Source organism: Poecilia mexicana, unplaced genomic scaffold (assembly GCF_051168715.1).
Source record: "Poecilia mexicana isolate PSO_F unplaced genomic scaffold, ASM5116871v1 scaffold_2, whole genome shotgun sequence".
Classification (NCBI taxonomy): Eukaryota; Metazoa; Chordata; class Actinopteri; order Cyprinodontiformes; family Poeciliidae; genus Poecilia; species Poecilia mexicana.
Window position 1 is genome coordinate 47,921 of NW_028263371.1, and position 17,648 is coordinate 65,568.

General features: G+C 39.4%; 1 protein-coding gene across 3 annotated transcripts in view; it reads right to left on the reverse strand.

Annotated features, from left to right (window-relative positions):
* Window positions 1–29: 29 nt before the first annotated feature.
* Window positions 30–17,648, reverse strand: part of radil (Ras association and DIL domains) — a 33,792-nt gene continuing 16,173 nt past the window's right edge. For 2 of the 3 annotated variants that reach the window (XM_088008428.1, XM_014970847.2), the window contains exons 12-20: window positions 17,457–17,573; window positions 16,221–16,344; window positions 9,279–9,451; window positions 8,888–9,038; window positions 7,144–7,370; window positions 6,364–6,688; window positions 4,594–4,733; window positions 2,419–2,558; window positions 30–2,226 (exon numbers count right to left, since the gene is read on the reverse strand). In XM_088008428.1, coding sequence (XP_087864554.1) covers window positions 2,127–2,226; window positions 2,419–2,558; window positions 4,594–4,733; window positions 6,364–6,688; window positions 7,144–7,370; window positions 8,888–9,038; window positions 9,279–9,451; window positions 16,221–16,344; window positions 17,457–17,573 — 1,497 coding nt within the window. In that variant the 3' untranslated portion in view covers window positions 30–2,126. The remainder of the gene's footprint in view (window positions 2,227–2,418; window positions 2,559–4,593; window positions 4,734–6,363; window positions 6,689–7,143; window positions 7,371–8,887; window positions 9,039–9,278; window positions 9,452–16,220; window positions 16,345–17,456; window positions 17,574–17,648) is intronic. The other variant, XM_088008430.1, reaches the window with a different exon arrangement.

The window sequence follows — 17,648 nt, forward strand, 5'->3', positions numbered from 1 at the left end:
TCTTCTCTTACATAAGACAAAACATAATATTTAAACAAGTTGATTTATTGTCAAAGAATCCAACAATATCTTGTTTTCTTGTGTACCATCATTCTTAATATAAATACTGATCAGATTACATGCATGAGGTGATGCGCCATACAAACAAAATTGAAATATTTTCAAAAAATAAATATAAAGCAGAGGAATAAAATTCACAAGGAAATAAAGTAACTGTGGTTAATGGGGAAAAAGATGGTCTAAAGTCCCACATTCTTAAATTTCAACATGTAATATTTTCCAGATTTCACTCAAACTTGTTTTTGGACCTAAATTTCTCTTACAATGAACTTTTCTAGAATGAGAGCAGAGACGCTGCAGATAAGTGTTGTAGTGTTCCATGCCCTGGGTCTAGTTGTCACTTTGGTCAGTTCATGACCCCATCTCCATCTCTTCCTATGGACATTTCGTCATACGACTCTAAATGATAAAATGCTTAACATATCGTTTAGTTGTACATTTTATAACTTTGTATTTCACCTTTTGTTTCTTGATTGTACATCTGATTTGTCAGATGACTAATCAGAATTCTGATTGATTAGGAACCCTTTCTAACTCAGAAGTAACCTTCTGCTAGGTGTTATTTATTGAACTCATATCTTAATATTTATGACAACTGAGTAGATTATAGAAAATGTTTTGAAATGACCAATTGTTGGTACAAGACATCTTGCAGGTTAGTACGAATTGACAGCCTGAAATCTCCCACAGCAGTTTGGCCCCGTGTCAGTTTTTTTAACCACCTTGTTACGATGTGTTGCCCTACACATCATTCTGATATGTAGGGCAACACATCAGAATGATGAAATATCCAACATAGCACTTTTAATTCTCACATTTATCCCGCTTCTTTCCATATGAAAGGCAACGTTGATGCAGTGCTGTCAGGTGTTTGGACTGAATGTCTCCATGACCTGCAGGGCCAATAAAGACGGCGCTGATGGAGCAGCAAAGTCATGACTTACAGTGGAGAAAAAGTTTTAATCATTTGTAGATTTACAAATTTGTTTACAAGTTTGCTTGTTTCACTTAAGAAATCCTACCATGAAAGGGTTTTAGCCTCGACAAGAAGGCAGTCCTTCCTTCAAATTATGGATACTGCGACTCCAATGTGCAGCAAGACACCAAAACGTTGCCAAGGGATCTTATGCAGGTAGCTCTCTCACCCAACAGGGTCACCCCAGAGAGCAATGTCTTTTTTCCCTTTCTAAAAAGTCTTTTCAAATTAATAAACAGCATTTTAACTGGATTCCTTCAGATCCAGTTAAAATGTGTTAGTCTATCAAAGGCAACTGGTTTCAGCAGAAAATTCCTCCGCGTGGATTCTTTTTAAATTATTTTGTTCTGTTCTAAACATGAACACTCAAGTGTTTTGTGTAACTGTACATGTTGCAGCAGCATGTAAAAAAAGTTACTGTAATGCACAAACCAGAATAAAGTGAAAATAAATACAGACACAAATAATTAAAGTCCCATCATTCCATAAAACATTTTCCATCAATAGGTCTTTGTTTTTTTCTCCTCACAAACAGGAATAAATCCCAAATTGCTTTCTGTTGTTGATCTAGCTGATAAAATATTTACAAGTATTTACAGTGTGAACAGAGCGGCACTGAGGACCTGAAGCTCAATGTTTCCACCAGGAGTCAGCTTCCTCAGCCAGAACCTTCAGGTGTTTTACATCCAAAGCCTGGTACAAAAAGTAAACATTCAATCACAAAAGTTTGATGGTGTCAAAAACTCCTAACAAACAACTTTATAAAACATTCCTTTCCAAAAGCACATCATCAAATGCTTTGACATAAACAGAAGGATGTCTCTCCAGTTTTACAGACGGCTGCTTCCAAGTGATAGCTGAGCAATGAATCAAGCTATTTCCAACTGGAATTAGAGCTGGAAATATTCCATACATTGAGGGGAATCTCCTGTGCTTTAAACACCAAGCTGCCTGATGATGATTAATGATGCTCTGATGCTATTTTACAAACTCAGGATTCCCAGTCTGATATTTACATGTAAGCCATAGCTGTGTGAACCCTGCTGAGATTTGCACGTGTGTCAGCATCGTGGTGCTAGTGGGGCAGTGATCAGCAGGACGAGGCACTGATCTTGTCTGAGACCTCGGGGTCCGACTTGGCTACCAGGAAACGCAGTCGACCCCCTCCCAGACGAATCAGATCCACCGCGCTGTCGGGGCAAGCAAGCGGAAGTGAGAGAGGGAGGAGACGAAGAGTCTGGTTACATGGAGCTCAGCAGAGATGGAGTAACAATAAACAGCACATCACTGTGTGAGCTTGAACCGATCAATCAGCTTAACAGGTCAACACCAGTTGTAAGATGAACACTGAGGGAAGATGGCTCTCTCCACCGCTTCTTTACCTCTGGTAGTCTGCTCCGATCAGACTGGTCCCATTCACTGCCAGGATGCGGTCGCCGATCCTCAGCCTGCCATCGGATGCAGCCGGCCCATCGGGGATCAGGGTCCGGATATAAATGCCAGGAGCGTTAAGGGGTGTGTGCTGCCAAACGGAAAGTTAGTTACTGCAGGTCAAGAGGATATAAGTGGATATAGTTTGGCTAAAATACACACTGGTTACTAAAATAAGATCAGATTTATTTTGATTCTCTTTTTACAATTGATAATTTACCTAAAAATCTACATTTTAGACCCTTTTACTTGGTAAGATTAGAACTGTGAAATTTCAAATTCCTGTCTGGTGCTTTTAATTTACAGTCAGTCAGTCCCAACGTTGTGAAATGAGTAAAGGTGTGCTGATGGATCGGCCACCGGTCATTATCGGCCAATTTCCGTGAAAAATCTACAAAAAGCTAGACAAAATAACCCGATAATTTAAATCAACGAGCTAGCGGTGTGAGATACTGGTTCTGCTCCCACTGTTGGACCGCCGCTACGCGCTACTGGTTACTACCAGACAGAGCTTTGAACTCCCACACTGAACATCTGCATAAACAAACAAAAACAGATTTTACATTTGTATTAAAACTTTTGCTACATGAGATAGATAATCTCTGAAAAAAAAATTGATCTGCCTCCTTCCTGTGTTCTGCAGAATTACTCCGCTCAGTCAGAAACAACGAATCAGAACCAGCATTAATCAGCTAGAAAAGCTATCAGGAAGTTTTGATTCACTAGCTCAGTATTGTTTATTTTGATGCAACCTGCATTTGACTTTGAATTAATATTTCTTTTTTTCTTGACATTATTTGAGATAGGCAGTGTTGTAAGATTTATTTCACTCATGTATAATTTAAGCTGTTAAGAATCTTACTGTTAAATATTGTTATACTGATTGCAGGTTTTTCAGTTGTCCTTTTGACTGAATAGCTGCTGTATTATGCCTGCTAATATTTTGTAATTTATTTCTAAATTAGGTGAATTTATTGCCAGATCATTTTTCCATTTTGCCAGATCACATAGCAGCATTTATACCTTAAGCGAAAAATTAACAGCCAATCCAGGTGATAGGCAAAGATCGGCCTCATGGGTGATCGGTATCGGAATCGGCAGCAAAAAACCTGATCGGAGCATCCCTAGAAATGAGTAATGATTTCCATACTGCACCGCTTACATTTATTGATGCAACCTGCATCAATAAATAAATTCACATTTTATTGCAGCACTATTATCTCACTGCAAAACAAAAAAAAGCAACTGGATCTTGCAGTCACCAAGTCTCCATAACAACCAACAGATGCCTACTTGCCTACCCATGTCCCATGGTAATCATATGACTTTAACTTGTACTACAGTTGCTGTATTGTGGTTGCTGAACCATTAACCATTAATAAGCAGTCCGGCTGAGCTTTTGTGTAAAACAAAAATAATTATGTGGAAAAGTAGAATATGTCCACAGTTTGACACTTCTTCCAGTGTCAAACTGGAAGAAGTGGCATCCTGAAGATGCCACATCTTCAGGATGTGGCATCCTGAAGAAGCTCATTTCAAATCAGAATATTTTTCAAGAGAAGAATTTATGTTTGTGGTGCTATGAATTCTGTGCCATGCAGTCACCTGAAAAAGTTACTTAATTTTTTTATGATAATTTTTTATTGTCATCACAATAGTACAAAATAATTTTGTGATAAAATTCTGAATCTATATTGCCCACTCCTAAATGTCACTTGGTCCAGATCAACACAAACTGATTCAGAAGGTAAAGAAGTGAGCCGTCTTTCAGAGTGATGGAGGCAGGACTCAAAGATCCGACTCTGCTCCAACTTAACACTAAATGCCATCCTGTTGGTAAAGAGAGGCTTCATAAAGAATCGACAGCAGTGGTAGCAACAATGTAGCACCAGTGGTTTTATGAGTTATTTCTCATATTTTGTCCACTGAAAAAGCGTACACATTTGCTTCTGTCCATCACTTATGAGCTTCATGTCTTTGCATTGAAGCTCTGCAGCACTTTTACAAAATCAACTGTATCTTACACTAACATGGTGCTGCAAAATAAAATAAAATAAAAAATAAAAAATCAGATCTATTCTTCCTAAACAGTAACAGACCACAGGAGATTTGATCTAGAAACTTACCAGGCCATCAATGAGTCCCATTCCCAGTCCGTAGGGTCCCTTGTCGAGTTCCACTACAAACACCACACACAAATCATCAGCAAGGGAAGGAGCGCCGGGGGAGGAGACAGGGAAAGGAAACTCACAGCCACTAATACATCCTGCAGAGGATACACACACACACACACACACACACAACCCACACACACACACACACACACACACCCAAAGGCACAAAAACACACAAAGCAGTTTGCTGTGGGGTTTGACAAACATCAGAAGGGTCTCTGTTGACCTAGAACAACACAAATGAGTCTACAGCTGTCACTACAGTTCACACAGCCCACCTAACACAACACAAAGCTGTCAAAGTCCAGGTTCCAGAGTGCAACTAAAGCTCTACCCATTATTTTAATAGAACATAAAAACATCTGATAAATTTATATAACCGATATAAATAGTGAGGGTAGGGGCACTTCACCCATTGAAAATCAGGGTTAGGTTTCTGCTGCAGTTAGTGTGTCAGCTGCCAATCGGGGGAAAGTTAGGAAAAACATCCAAGTACAAAACAGTTCAGTTGCACTGAGAAGGCACAAATCCAAAATCAAGCTCTACTATCTCATTATTGACCATTAGGGGGAGACAAACCCTAAAAGTAGTGATGGAAATCCAATTTCATTCCAAATATGATCAGGCATCAATTTATTGGCATTGAGAAAAATAAAATGTGGCAAAAAGGCAAAGAATTCAAATCTAAAAGTACTTTGTTGATCCCAAAGGGAAATTAAATGCAACCAAACCTAATCAAACACATTTTCTTTAATTTCTAGATCAAACATACATTTGATCTAGCTTTAAGTCAACTGAGAAAATAAGTTACAAAATATTTGAACACAGTAAAAATAAACTGCATTGTCTGTCTGATGTGTTATTCTGTATCAGGTAATGTTCTGAAACCAGTGACATGTGAAGACTCACATTTCCATCCAGATCCATCCAGTTTCTTTCAGCATCTCCAGTTAGTGTCACATTTTGTTCCAGATCTAACTTGTCTGTTACTGCAATTTTAATTTTATTAGAATTTCAACATGGTTTTCAAAAATCTGAATATAGGATATCTGAATATCAGTACCCTATAGTCAGCTATTAACCCTGAAAAACATCCAGTACAGCCAACTGGATAGTTGGCTGTACTGGATGTTCTCACTGGTCACATAATAAATATTGCCCAGCAATCTCTGTTCTGTGATGAGTTCTGTAATAAAACAAAGCAATATCCTAACCTCTGAACATCTCATGGATCACTGCTGAATCCATCACCAACAGTGATGGAAGAGTTTTCATGGATAGTTTTCACTAAACTTTCAGGCCAGCCAAGCAGAGTTTTAAGGAAGAAACCAAGAGGCCCAAGGCATCTCCGTAGGAGCTGCAGAGATCTACGATTCAGGCAACAGTTTCAGTCTCTAAAGCTGCCAATCACTTGCAGCTTTAATTATGCCAAATGTGGTTCTGCAAAGTATAGTCTCAAAAGGACTGTATAGAAATATATGCTGTACTTATTAGTTTATTTGTTCAAAGTTTTGAAAACCTATTCTTTTCTTTATACTTATTATGTTATACTTTATGTTGGTGTATCACTTCACATTCACATAAAATATGTTCAACTCTAAAAACATTCAGTGTTTTCACACTGAATGTTTTTAGAGTTGAACATATTTTATGTGAATGGCATACTGTTCTACTTCTACTGTTCATGCTTTTATTCACCCTGGACTTTGTGCTTGGTCCTACCTTCCAGTCCATTTGTGAGGAGTCCGTTGGTCTTTTTACATTCTGCTAGGGTTCTGGCTGAGCAGCCATTAGTCTGAATGCTGGTGCAGAGAATGGGCCCCTCTACGCCTCCCCCCTCTGGGTACAGGGGGGTGTTGGGTGGGGTCAGGAGGCAGGATGGGTCGGGATTTGCTGCACGAGAATGGTGAATGGTTCCGTTCCTTCTGAGGCTGTGGGTTTGTGTCTGGCCCGGTGGCCGGTCTCGTCCCCTCTCCTCTGCTGCCATCTCAACCCAGGCGCCCCCCCCAGAGCGGGGGCTGCTGTGGGCCGGAGGTAGCAGCTCCCTCTGTGTTGTCAAAGGACAGACTTTGAGGACAAACTTAATGATATGACAGAAGGAATCGAGTTTGTCTCACCACTGATACAGGATGCACTTTGTTTCTAAAAATAAGATGTCAGTTGATATGATTAAAGTTTCAATTTAAAATCCTTTTATTTACAAACCTTCCTCTTAGTGCATCTGTGACTGTATGAATCTGGTGTACACATGAGGTGCTCTAACACCGAAGATTATGGTCTAGTCAGCTGTTCCCAATAATTAGACATCCCAAAGTCTAATCAGATTAACCATGATTTAACCGTGTCTAGGTTTGTGTGAGTGCATGTGTATGCGAGCCGGAAATGGCCAGAGAAGAAGGTTTTGTCTTTTGATTGAGAAGTTCTTTATAATCCCACAACTACTGCAGCTGCTTTAGAGACCTGGATTAGTGGGAGGTGTGGTTACGCATGGATTTTTCTGACCTGGACGTCCGGCCAGTCGGCTGTGTTGGTTCCATTGGACTGTGTGTGCACACTGGGAGTGGTGGTGTGAGTTTGCGTCTTGGTCCTCAGACCCCACAGGTAGTGACGCACATAGAGCAGCTGTCTGTAGATGCTGTCCTCCACACACTCGCTGTCCAGGTCCACTCTGAATCCTGAGCTGGGCAGGACAATGGGCGGGTGGTTCTCAAAGCTTTCCAGGAGGTCAACTGAACACGCAAAAAAACATACAGTTAAACACAAAATTATTCATACCTCTTTACAATATTTTTGTTCTGACTGGAAGATATTTTAGAGAGGCCCAGTTAGGCCCAGACTAAGTTAGGACTGGTGGTCAGAATACTACAAAGACCTCCTCAATCCCACCAACATGCTTTCCTGCGAGGAAGCAGAGCCTGGGGTCTTTGGGGCGGGCTCTGTAATCTCTGGTGTTGAGATCACTGAGGTGGTTAAAGAGCTCCTCAGTGGTCCGTAAGATAGTCAAACCTCTGATCCAGGAAGAGCAGTGTGGTTTTCGTCCCAGCTCTACAGGGTCTTGCAGGGTACCTGGGAGTGCGCTCAACTGGCTACATGTGCTTTGTGGACTTGAAGAAGGCATTTGACCGTGTCCTTCAGGGATGTTCCTACACTCAGTTATAGTCACAAGTTTTGTGTTTATAAAGGACACAAAATAGATACAAAAGGCCAAACAAGTTGAGGTGGCTCGGTCATCTGGTCAGGATGCTTCCTGACCACCTGGTGAGGTGTTCAGGGTACGGTTCACTGGGAGGAGACCCAGAGGAAGACTCAAGACACGCCTTGGGATTCCCTTTAAAGAAGCTGGAACTGTGGCTGGAGAGAGAAGTGTGGGCTTCCCTACTTGTACTGCTGCTTCTGTGACCAGACCCCAGATCAGCAGAAAAAAAAAATGGATGGATTTAAATATATATAAATATAAATACATATGAAGAGCTACAGCTAACACTTATTTTATTGTATTGATTATTCTCATGATTAATCGTATAAAAAAAAAATTGGCACATTCTTTCAACCACTTAAGTCCTTTTTTATACAGTATTAGAAATATGAAAAAAGAACTGAAGTATTTATTTGAATCTATAAGAAAAATAAACATTTTATTGGTGACAATCCAGTAACAGCATTACTTTAGTAAATGCTTGGTCATTTGAAGCAAAAGATGCATCTGCTGCTAAAAAGTACTTCTAACATTGATAACAGCAACATTTGAAAAACTCAGGAGGGTTTTTTTGTCATAGAACTGGACTAGGTGAAGCTAAAACTACGCCACTTGAAGTATTTATTTGAATCTATAAGAAAAATAGATTCAAATAAAACATATTTGGGTAAAACATATAGTCAAAGGTTCTTTTTTTAAACTTACATGCAGAGTGTTAAAGAACGTTAAGATATTTTGTACACTTCTGGCTTAATTACTAGTGAGTATGTTGGTTTTTCAGCAATGGACTTTTTGAGTATATACTTCAGTTAATGATTAATCTGTTACTAATTTAGTTGATGATTATTTCATTAATTGATTCATCTTGTTTTATTGTTTCAAGCCCTAATATATACAAATGTATAGATAATCTAAGTATGGCTATCAGCTTCTTCAACCTATGTTATCCAGAAAATAAAGCTAACTACTGTCATTCAGAAATGATGAGCACAAACATTTAACAATAATGGGACTTTATGTCATCGTTACTTGGTGGAGTCACACCTGTACCTGATCTATAGATATAAGCCTCATCCTCACTGCTGGGCTGCCATACTGGGACAGGACCTATCTCTGCTGTCAGCTGGTACTGGGTGAGGATCCTGTGGAGCTGGACTGGTTTCAGAGATGGGTGCTCACTGGACAACACTCGCCAACTCAACTGCAGACAAAGCAGGGACAAACATAATCTGACTATATTCAGATTAAAATCAGATTATTTAATCTAAACTTTTTGTTTACCGTAAACAAAAAGTTTAAGATAAACTTTATGTGCATCTTTATGACAACCATGAAGTTCTTGAGATGCTGCCTGACTTCTGTTTAGGATTAGTCCTAAACAGTGGTACGTTTCTTCAAACAATACCTTGATTAAGTATGAATATGCTTTTGTGTGGCTCACCTGTGTGAGCTGCTGTGGGGGCGTGGCCACTATGGAAACAGTACTGTTGAGTTTGGTGAAGAATTTTTCAGCCAGATGCCCCAGACCGGACTTGGTTGCCCATTCCATCAGCATTCGCAAACACGCCTGGATTTGCAGCGACTTTGAACGCTGGAACCAACCCCGGGCTGGACCTGTGCGCACACACGCACGCACACACACACACACACACACACACACACACACACACACACACACACACACACACACACACACACACACACACACACACACACACACACCATCAAATTGTGTGCACCAGAAAAAGGCAGAATAAAACACTGCCTTGTGAGGACTGCACATCGTTTTCCAATTGATAATCCATGGCATAAAGGAGCTCTTCAATCATGAAAAGTGGGCTTTTAAGAAAAAGGAAAAGCTGAGGTTTGTTCTACAAGACCTGAAGAAGAGACAGAAACAGTCAAATATAGATAATAAAAAATGGGTATTGATTTCTTCCTGATTTCGTGGATAACAGCTTACCTTACTAAGAGATCGCAGATTGTCCAACTGCAAAAATGTCTAGGGATTCATTTAGAGCAACACAGCAGCCTGCATGGTACAGTCTGGACCCATTTCTGTTTACTATATACCCAGGACATTGTAAGTATATCTCAGAGACCTGTCACATTAAAACTATTTGACAGCAACTACTGTTCCGGTGTTTCACACTGTCGGACAGAACGTTGACCAGAGCTGCACCGTTTCTCTCTTCTTTATTGCTGTCCGTTCTTCAGAGAGACGAGCTGCTAGCAGCACTGCTAAATCACGGCTGTCAATCAAATCACTTCCGTGCAATACTTGGCTCAGTACTGGAGAACAATACAGAACAACACAGAAGTAGGTACCCTGAAGTAGGTACAAAAATCTAAGAACAGTCAGGCAGAGCTACTCCAGATCTGTTAATGGAAATGAATCTGGCCGTGGTGGACCGAACTGGTTAGAGGAGAACTGGTGGAGAAGTGCCTTTACTGTTGCAGAAAAATTTTTTATCTGCCATTATCAGTAGACCTACTGACTAGCCTGAGCAATCGTGGAAGGCTCCGTTGTAGTGAACTAGCTGTAGTGTAGCAGTGATAAAGGGGGAGGGTAAGCAACATGTACACAAGGGAGACTGGCAGCGCTGAGGCCCTCCTCCTGGTTCTGATTGGCCATTTCTGACAGTGATAGATTTTCTCTGCAGTTAATACTGAGAGCACTGGGAGAGCAGAGGAGCTTGATTTTATTTTATTTTTTTCACAGATTATCTTATACTGTCGAGACATAATGATAATTTTAATAAATATGTAAAAAAAATGTTTTTGGGTAACACTTTATTTGAAGGGGTGTGAATAAGACTGACATGACACTGTCATAAACATGACATAACACCTGTCATGAACATGAATAAGCCTTCATGAATATTTATGACTGTTGTCATAAAGTGTCATTCGGTAAATTATGACACTTTTAATGCAAAGTTGACATTATTCAAAATGTCTTTGTTATGACAACTTGACATTAACCAAGAATCAGATGTCATAAATATGTCATGACATATCTATATATAGTCATAGTGATTTAATTCTTATTACACTATCAAAAGCTTTAATATTCCCACTACCTGAAATAAAGCAAAACAAGTAGGACCAACAATAACGATTTCATTAAGCTTTATTACACTGTCAAATTATTTAATAACAGAGTCAATAACAATTTATTTTACCTCAGGTAAAGTGAACAAGTAGCAATAGTTATGAAGATGTCATTAAGCATCATTAATATTAACTCTTCAAGTAAAGTGAAACTAGTAGCAACAATTATAAAGATGTCATTTAGTGTTATTACAGTGTCAAATGCTATGCTAACAGAGTCACTGACATTAAGTCTTACCTCAAGTGAAGTGAAACACTGGACTACTTATAACTACCATCATAGCTGTAGAACAAACCCTCTGTACATTGGAATAAAACTTGTTCTAAGATAATAGCGTCTGGTCAGTATATTGTTACTCTGAAATGCTGATTGAAAAACTAAAACAAAATTACTTATTCTTTCACTTAAGAAAATAGGTTTTTTCAACAGTAACATGTTTTGCTTTGATTGTGTCAGCCATCTCTTTCGTTATAGTCTTCCTGTAATGCTCTGAAAACAGGAGATCTTCTTGTCTTCATTTTCTGGCAGCAACTCTTTAAGGTGTCCAGGAAATCTCAGAAATTACAGCTGTTCTTGCAATAGTTAATCATGGCGAAAGCCTTTTCATGAATTCAAACTGGACATTCTCATAGTCGGTGATGACTCAATTCACTGTGGTCTCTTAAAAAAAAAAAAGCAATGTCATCATAATTCAGCATTTATTTAAATACCATTCCAACATTCCAAAAATGCCCCTTTCTGCACACTGTCAGAATGGTAGACTGGCAGACAATTGTTATAAAGTGCAATACAATTATTTCTTAATACAAGTGGTATAATAACTGGAGCTGAACAAAATTATTCTGATCAAATATTTGTTTGGCAGAAGTTCAGACAGACTGCCACTGTTGAATGCATAATTTAATGTATAGCTTTAGGCAAATGAGTGTATCTTTTCACTTAATGAGCATTCTAAATTATTTCCAACCAGATACTCTGGCTTATTGATGTTTATAAGAAGCTTATTAATAAATAAATAGATTTAACACCAGTTTGTAGTTGTCTAAAACACAACTTAACTCAGCTGGTGAATGTTGATTCCTGCTCCCTGTTCCTCACTTACCTGGCTGTCCCACCTCACTTCACCTGGAGAAAATAGTAACACAAAAATGAATTAATTGAATTGCATTAATGAATCTTAGGGAATATTTCATCTGCTTCTTTCTCTTTGGTCAAACAGGGATTTCTTTCTCTGGTGGCTGGTCCTCATTATCATCCTCCACACTCGTAGCATGTCTTCATTAGCCAACTTTGTCCCCCACACCATGTTTCCTAGGCTAACATGGGTCTTTATGTGGCTAAAGTTGCCAAAGCAACTTTAGCCACATAAAAAGTTGCTTTTTATGTGGCTAAAGTTGTGGCTGATGTGACAGTCAAGCACTGTCACATCAGTCAGTGCTTGACTGATGTGACACAAGCACTGTCACATCAGTCAAGTTGCTAAATAAAGGATAACTTTGACTAACATATTAGCTTTTAATTTGCTAGATTAAAATTGGAGAGAAAAAACCTATGTGCCTGTCTTTAAAATATGTTTAATATTAAGGGCTAACGTTACAGTAATGGAGTTTAATAACTTTATCTAACATTAACTTACAGCAAGGTAGGATTGGGTTGAACTGCTCATAGCTAACAATACAAAGAATGAGAAAATAACATTGACTATGTTCTCTAAGAAAATGTAAAGTTAATAAGACACATACCTCATATGTATTAGGTGACAAACTTCAGCTTCTTTTTAAACAGGAGGTCTGGCCGTTATAACCATACACGTAACATAAGAGTAGACCCCGCATTGGCTGCTCCGGCGCAGGAAATACGGCGGCCATCTTGGAGCGGTACACCCTCGTACTTTGCTGAACCAAAACAGCAGAAGATGCCTCAGTTCTGCTCAGCTTATTCGTGTTTAAATCTAAGAACTGTTGATGTCAGGGACCGGGGGATAACTTTTCACAAGTAAGAATGACATATTATTGTTAGTATGTTGTGAATGTAATATTACTGTACTGTATTTATGCCCACCAGTGAATTGACAGCAAATGTTAGCTATCGGTCTTCAGCCGGAGATTTGATGACAGGAATATGTTTCAAACAGGCCTGCTCACAATTTCAGTACCTTTGGTTAATTATCATTATCAACAAATCTTAATCAAATTTGGAGTTTTATGTTCTCTGAAATATGAAGATCAAAAATAGTGAGTGTAACATTTTTCTGAATGCTCAGCTTAAGAAGGCAACAAGGCTCTTTAGTTTCAACCGTTGCCTTTTTATTTTTGCTTTGTTATAACAGTTATGTGCAGATCAGCCAGTACAACATAACTTCAATGAACTCACAGTATATGAATAAAATAACATGGACCTCATTTGGACAATGTTTTTGTGTACACACTCCCAGATATCACGTTTTTGTTTTAAAGGTTTCCAAAAGATAAAGAGATGAGGAAGAGGTGGGAAATAGGTTTGAGGAGGGATGGATTCACTGCAAGTGATTCATCTGTACTATGCAGTGAGCATTTCAAAATGGAGGATTTTGACAGAACTGGTCAGATTGTGAGACTGAGAGCTGATGTGATACCATCAATTTTCAGCTTCCCAGTTCACCTTCAAAGAGTAGATGCATTATTATAAGTTCATTAGCATTCATAAATGTGCATTACTTTTTATGATCTGAGAAACTGAGCATGAGAAACTGGAGAAATACCAGGGCCTCAGAGAGGAACTGGAGAAGGCCTGGAAGGTGAAGACCACAGTGGTGCCTGTGGTCATCGGGGCCCTCGGGGCAGTCACCCCCAAACTGGAGCAGTGGCTCAAACAGATCCCAGGAACAACATCAGACATCTCAGTCCAGAAATGTGCAGTTCTAGGCACAGCCAAGATACTGGAGGACCCTCAAGCTTCCTAGGCCTCTGGTAGAGGACCCGAGCTCAGAGGATGAAAGAGAGGGACCACCCGCGGAGGGTGAGAAGGGAATTTATATATATATATATATATATATATATATAGCTCAAAAAATAAAGGGAACATTTCACTTTAATTTTGTGTGTGGCTCCAAATCCAGGCCTCCACTGGTTAATAAATTTGATTTCCATTGATGATTTTTGTGTGATTTTGTTGTCAGCACATTCAACTTTGTACAGAACAAAGTATTCAATGAGAATATTTCATTCATTCAGATCTAGGATGTGTTATTTGAGTGTTCCCTTTATTTTTTTGAGCAGTGCATGCATGCATACATACATACATACATGATTATCTGAATATATACATAATGTGTGTGTGAATAAATTGCATCTTTTGTATCTTGCAAAACATGTCATACTTTAAAATATTGTATTCCACCAAAATTATTTAAATATGCTAAACTATACGTTCCTATACATGCAGTTTTAATAGCTGTATGCCTAAAATTTAAATACGTGACAATGTGATTACTATTCAGCGTGTTATGATCTATTAAATGCGCTGACACTTTATTGTGCCTGCCAAATATATAACGCTGAGTGGAGCGGTGTACCGCTCCAAGATGGCCGCCCTAAATCTCATCAGCTCCAATAGGTGAGAGCGGCCCATGAGGCATCCATCTTTATATTATATCTATGGTTATAACTTGTGTGAGGTTGGCCCCACATTAGAGAAGATTTCTTCTTCACCAACACACTGCACGCTGTTCCTCCTTGAAGTAGTGCAGAACTACTGATTGGTGAAATACTTGCAAACTGGATAAGCTAATGAGAAAAGCTAGTTCAGTGCTTGGCAATAGACTGATGTCATTATATATGTGGAGAGGGCCACACTGGACAAACTAAAAGCAGACAACTGCTTCAAACCCTCCTGGTCAGCCAGAAAAGCAGCTGTAGCAAAGCCTTGTGCTTATGCCAACTGCTCTCCAGAACTGAGTGGATCAGATCTTTTGTTTTTAGAACACTTGGAGTTTTTAATACTCTCTGATACTATATGCATTGCATGGTATTTAATTTTTGGGTTTTTTTAATATCTTTTTTAAAAACTGTTATTAAAAACTGTGAATCTGTGGGTGCATTTGTGGTTGGTGCTACTGGATATGTGAATTTCCCTCTTCTGCATTAATAAAGTATCTATGTATGCATCTATTTAGAACGCAGACATGTCTGTGCAAAAACTGCACATGACAGGAAGCTGCAGGCAGACAATGAACTGTGAGCATTATCTGCTGACTACACACACATTACCCTTTGCAATACTCCACCATATGTTCTGGATGCACACACACAGAGACACCCTCTTTGAAGTAATAGGCTTATGTCTGGGCATACAGTAATCTATGTTGGGATGAAGGATCTCATACAGACAAGACATCACATAGAATCTCATCAAGGTGGGATAATGCTTTAGAACAGCTGTTTACACTCAGACCCACATGCACACATTTAGATAATCCAATCAAGCAAGTCAAACTAAACACACACTCTGATCTGCAATGCAACACAATGTTTACTGTGTTTATGGGGCCTCTGAAGTGACGTGATGTGAAGAGTAATTGTGTGAGTGTGAGCCTTGTGGAGTGCCTGGTGCAAACGTCAGCTATACCTGCCATAAATTCGCTCCCTTGTTTCTATGGACACCATCAGCAGTGAAATATCAATGAGTGACGGAAGAGGGTATGAAGGAGGGAGGCGGTAGAGAGAAAGGATGCCAGCAAAATGGGGAGTGATGAGACTGAGTTGGGGAGGAGATGGAAGACTGTGTAAAGGCATTTCTCCTTCCCCCTTTGCCAGACACGTGATCTCACTTGTCTCACCAGTTAATGAAGACATATGGCATAATTCAGAGTGTGCTTGTGTGTGTGACAAAAGACATAAGGTGAGTTGTCCGGAAATGTTGAAAATTGCTGGTGGTAAATACTGTTTCTGTACTTGAAGCCAGTAATACACAATTAGCAAGGTCATCATAACAACTCAACCACCCAGGTCCTCACCCTGCCACTTTTTCAACTCTACCTCTGCTCTTCTTTGTCAAAGCCCCTGATGGCCAGATGGAAAGAACGAGGGAGGAGGGCGAGAAAGCTGAGGAGGAGGGGAAATAGAATGCAGATCGGGGAAGGGCACAGCGGACAAATCTTTGATAGACCCTGTCAAAATGCTGGCAAGGACTAAAGGGCACACACTCACATATACTAAACTACTATGCACACTAGTAAGGATATTTAATAGACAGGAGTGTGGGACTGTGGGTGTTATTTTTTTGTCTTACCTTTGTCCAGTAACTGGTTAAGTAGTGAAACATTGGAGAAGAAGAAGAGGTAAGCAAACATCTGAGCCTGGATCTCCGGGTGAACCAGGTAACCATGCAGTAGCTCCTGTGCACTCTGAAAAACCTGAAGACACAAAGAAATCCACTTTTTAGAACAGAAATGTCAATATCACTGATGCTTTGTGACATATTCTAAAATATATATTCAGTCTGTTCTATGATCTCTGATCTGAAGACACTTGTTTTACTTGAATTCATCCAACTATTTTCTTTACACCCTTGTCCCTTAGTGGGGTCAGGAGGGTTGCTGGTGCCTATCTCCAGCTAACGTTCCGGGCGAGAGGCAGGGTTCACCCTGGACAGGTCGCCAGTCTGTCGCAAGTTTTACTTGAATTTGATGAGTAAAACTACCACAAACACCCAAGAATGTTGATCATTAATCGATTTTCAGTTTGAAAGAAAATAGGCACAGTTGTGTGCTGTGCTTCTTTAGAATATGTCTATTTGTTTTGTTTGTTTCATTTCCTCAGAGTTCAAGAGTTTTTAATTCTGCTTCAGGGTAGAACCACTATCAAAGAAGTGGTTGTCAATGATTGCACCTGCACAGCACCTGATTGTATACCCTTGATCTGACCTCCCGCTAATCTCCAATCTGCAACAACTGTACTTTTGGAAGTTTCCATTCATAAAATACAGTTACATCCTTGATATAAGGATTTTCTCAGATTGTTATTATCAACAGCTGCTAAACCAGAAGCCTAACAGCTAAAAAACAAACTTGGAAAATATAAAAAATGCAGGATCTCATGTATCAACTGTCAGGCTTTATTATATATACTTTAATGAAGACGGTGGATGTCAAAATGTGAGTTTGCCTCAGCTTTTTCTCAATTAAAGCTCAGTCCAATAATTTTCAATGAGCTCTAGTCCCTTCTGTATCTAGAGACACACCTAGATAGATAGACAGACATATCATCAAAATGCTAAATTGACTAAAAAACAGTCAATTATACTTGTGAGAACTGTTTCTCAAAACATTTGAATTTCTGCAAAGAAAATGTAAGGAATAAAATTAATTCAAGTTCAACATCACCAAACTTGGCACTTTAGCTTTGACTAATACCTGCAATACCTGCACACTTCTACATTTATGACATTTTGTTGCAAAATTCAATCTTGTGTCTGTGCAAAGACAATAAAGTAAGTCTAAGTCTACTGTATAACTCAGACGCTTACCTGCAGGACTCTGCGGACAGGTTCAGGAAACCCGACACCTCCTTTCCAGCAGGGCTCAGAGCTGTCGACTGGGAATGGATTACAGTCTAATAAACCAGGCAACACCACATAAAGAGCCTACACACAAACACAAACATATGCCATGATCAAGATAATCTCAATCTACAGATGCACCACTTTCATTTCAGGTAT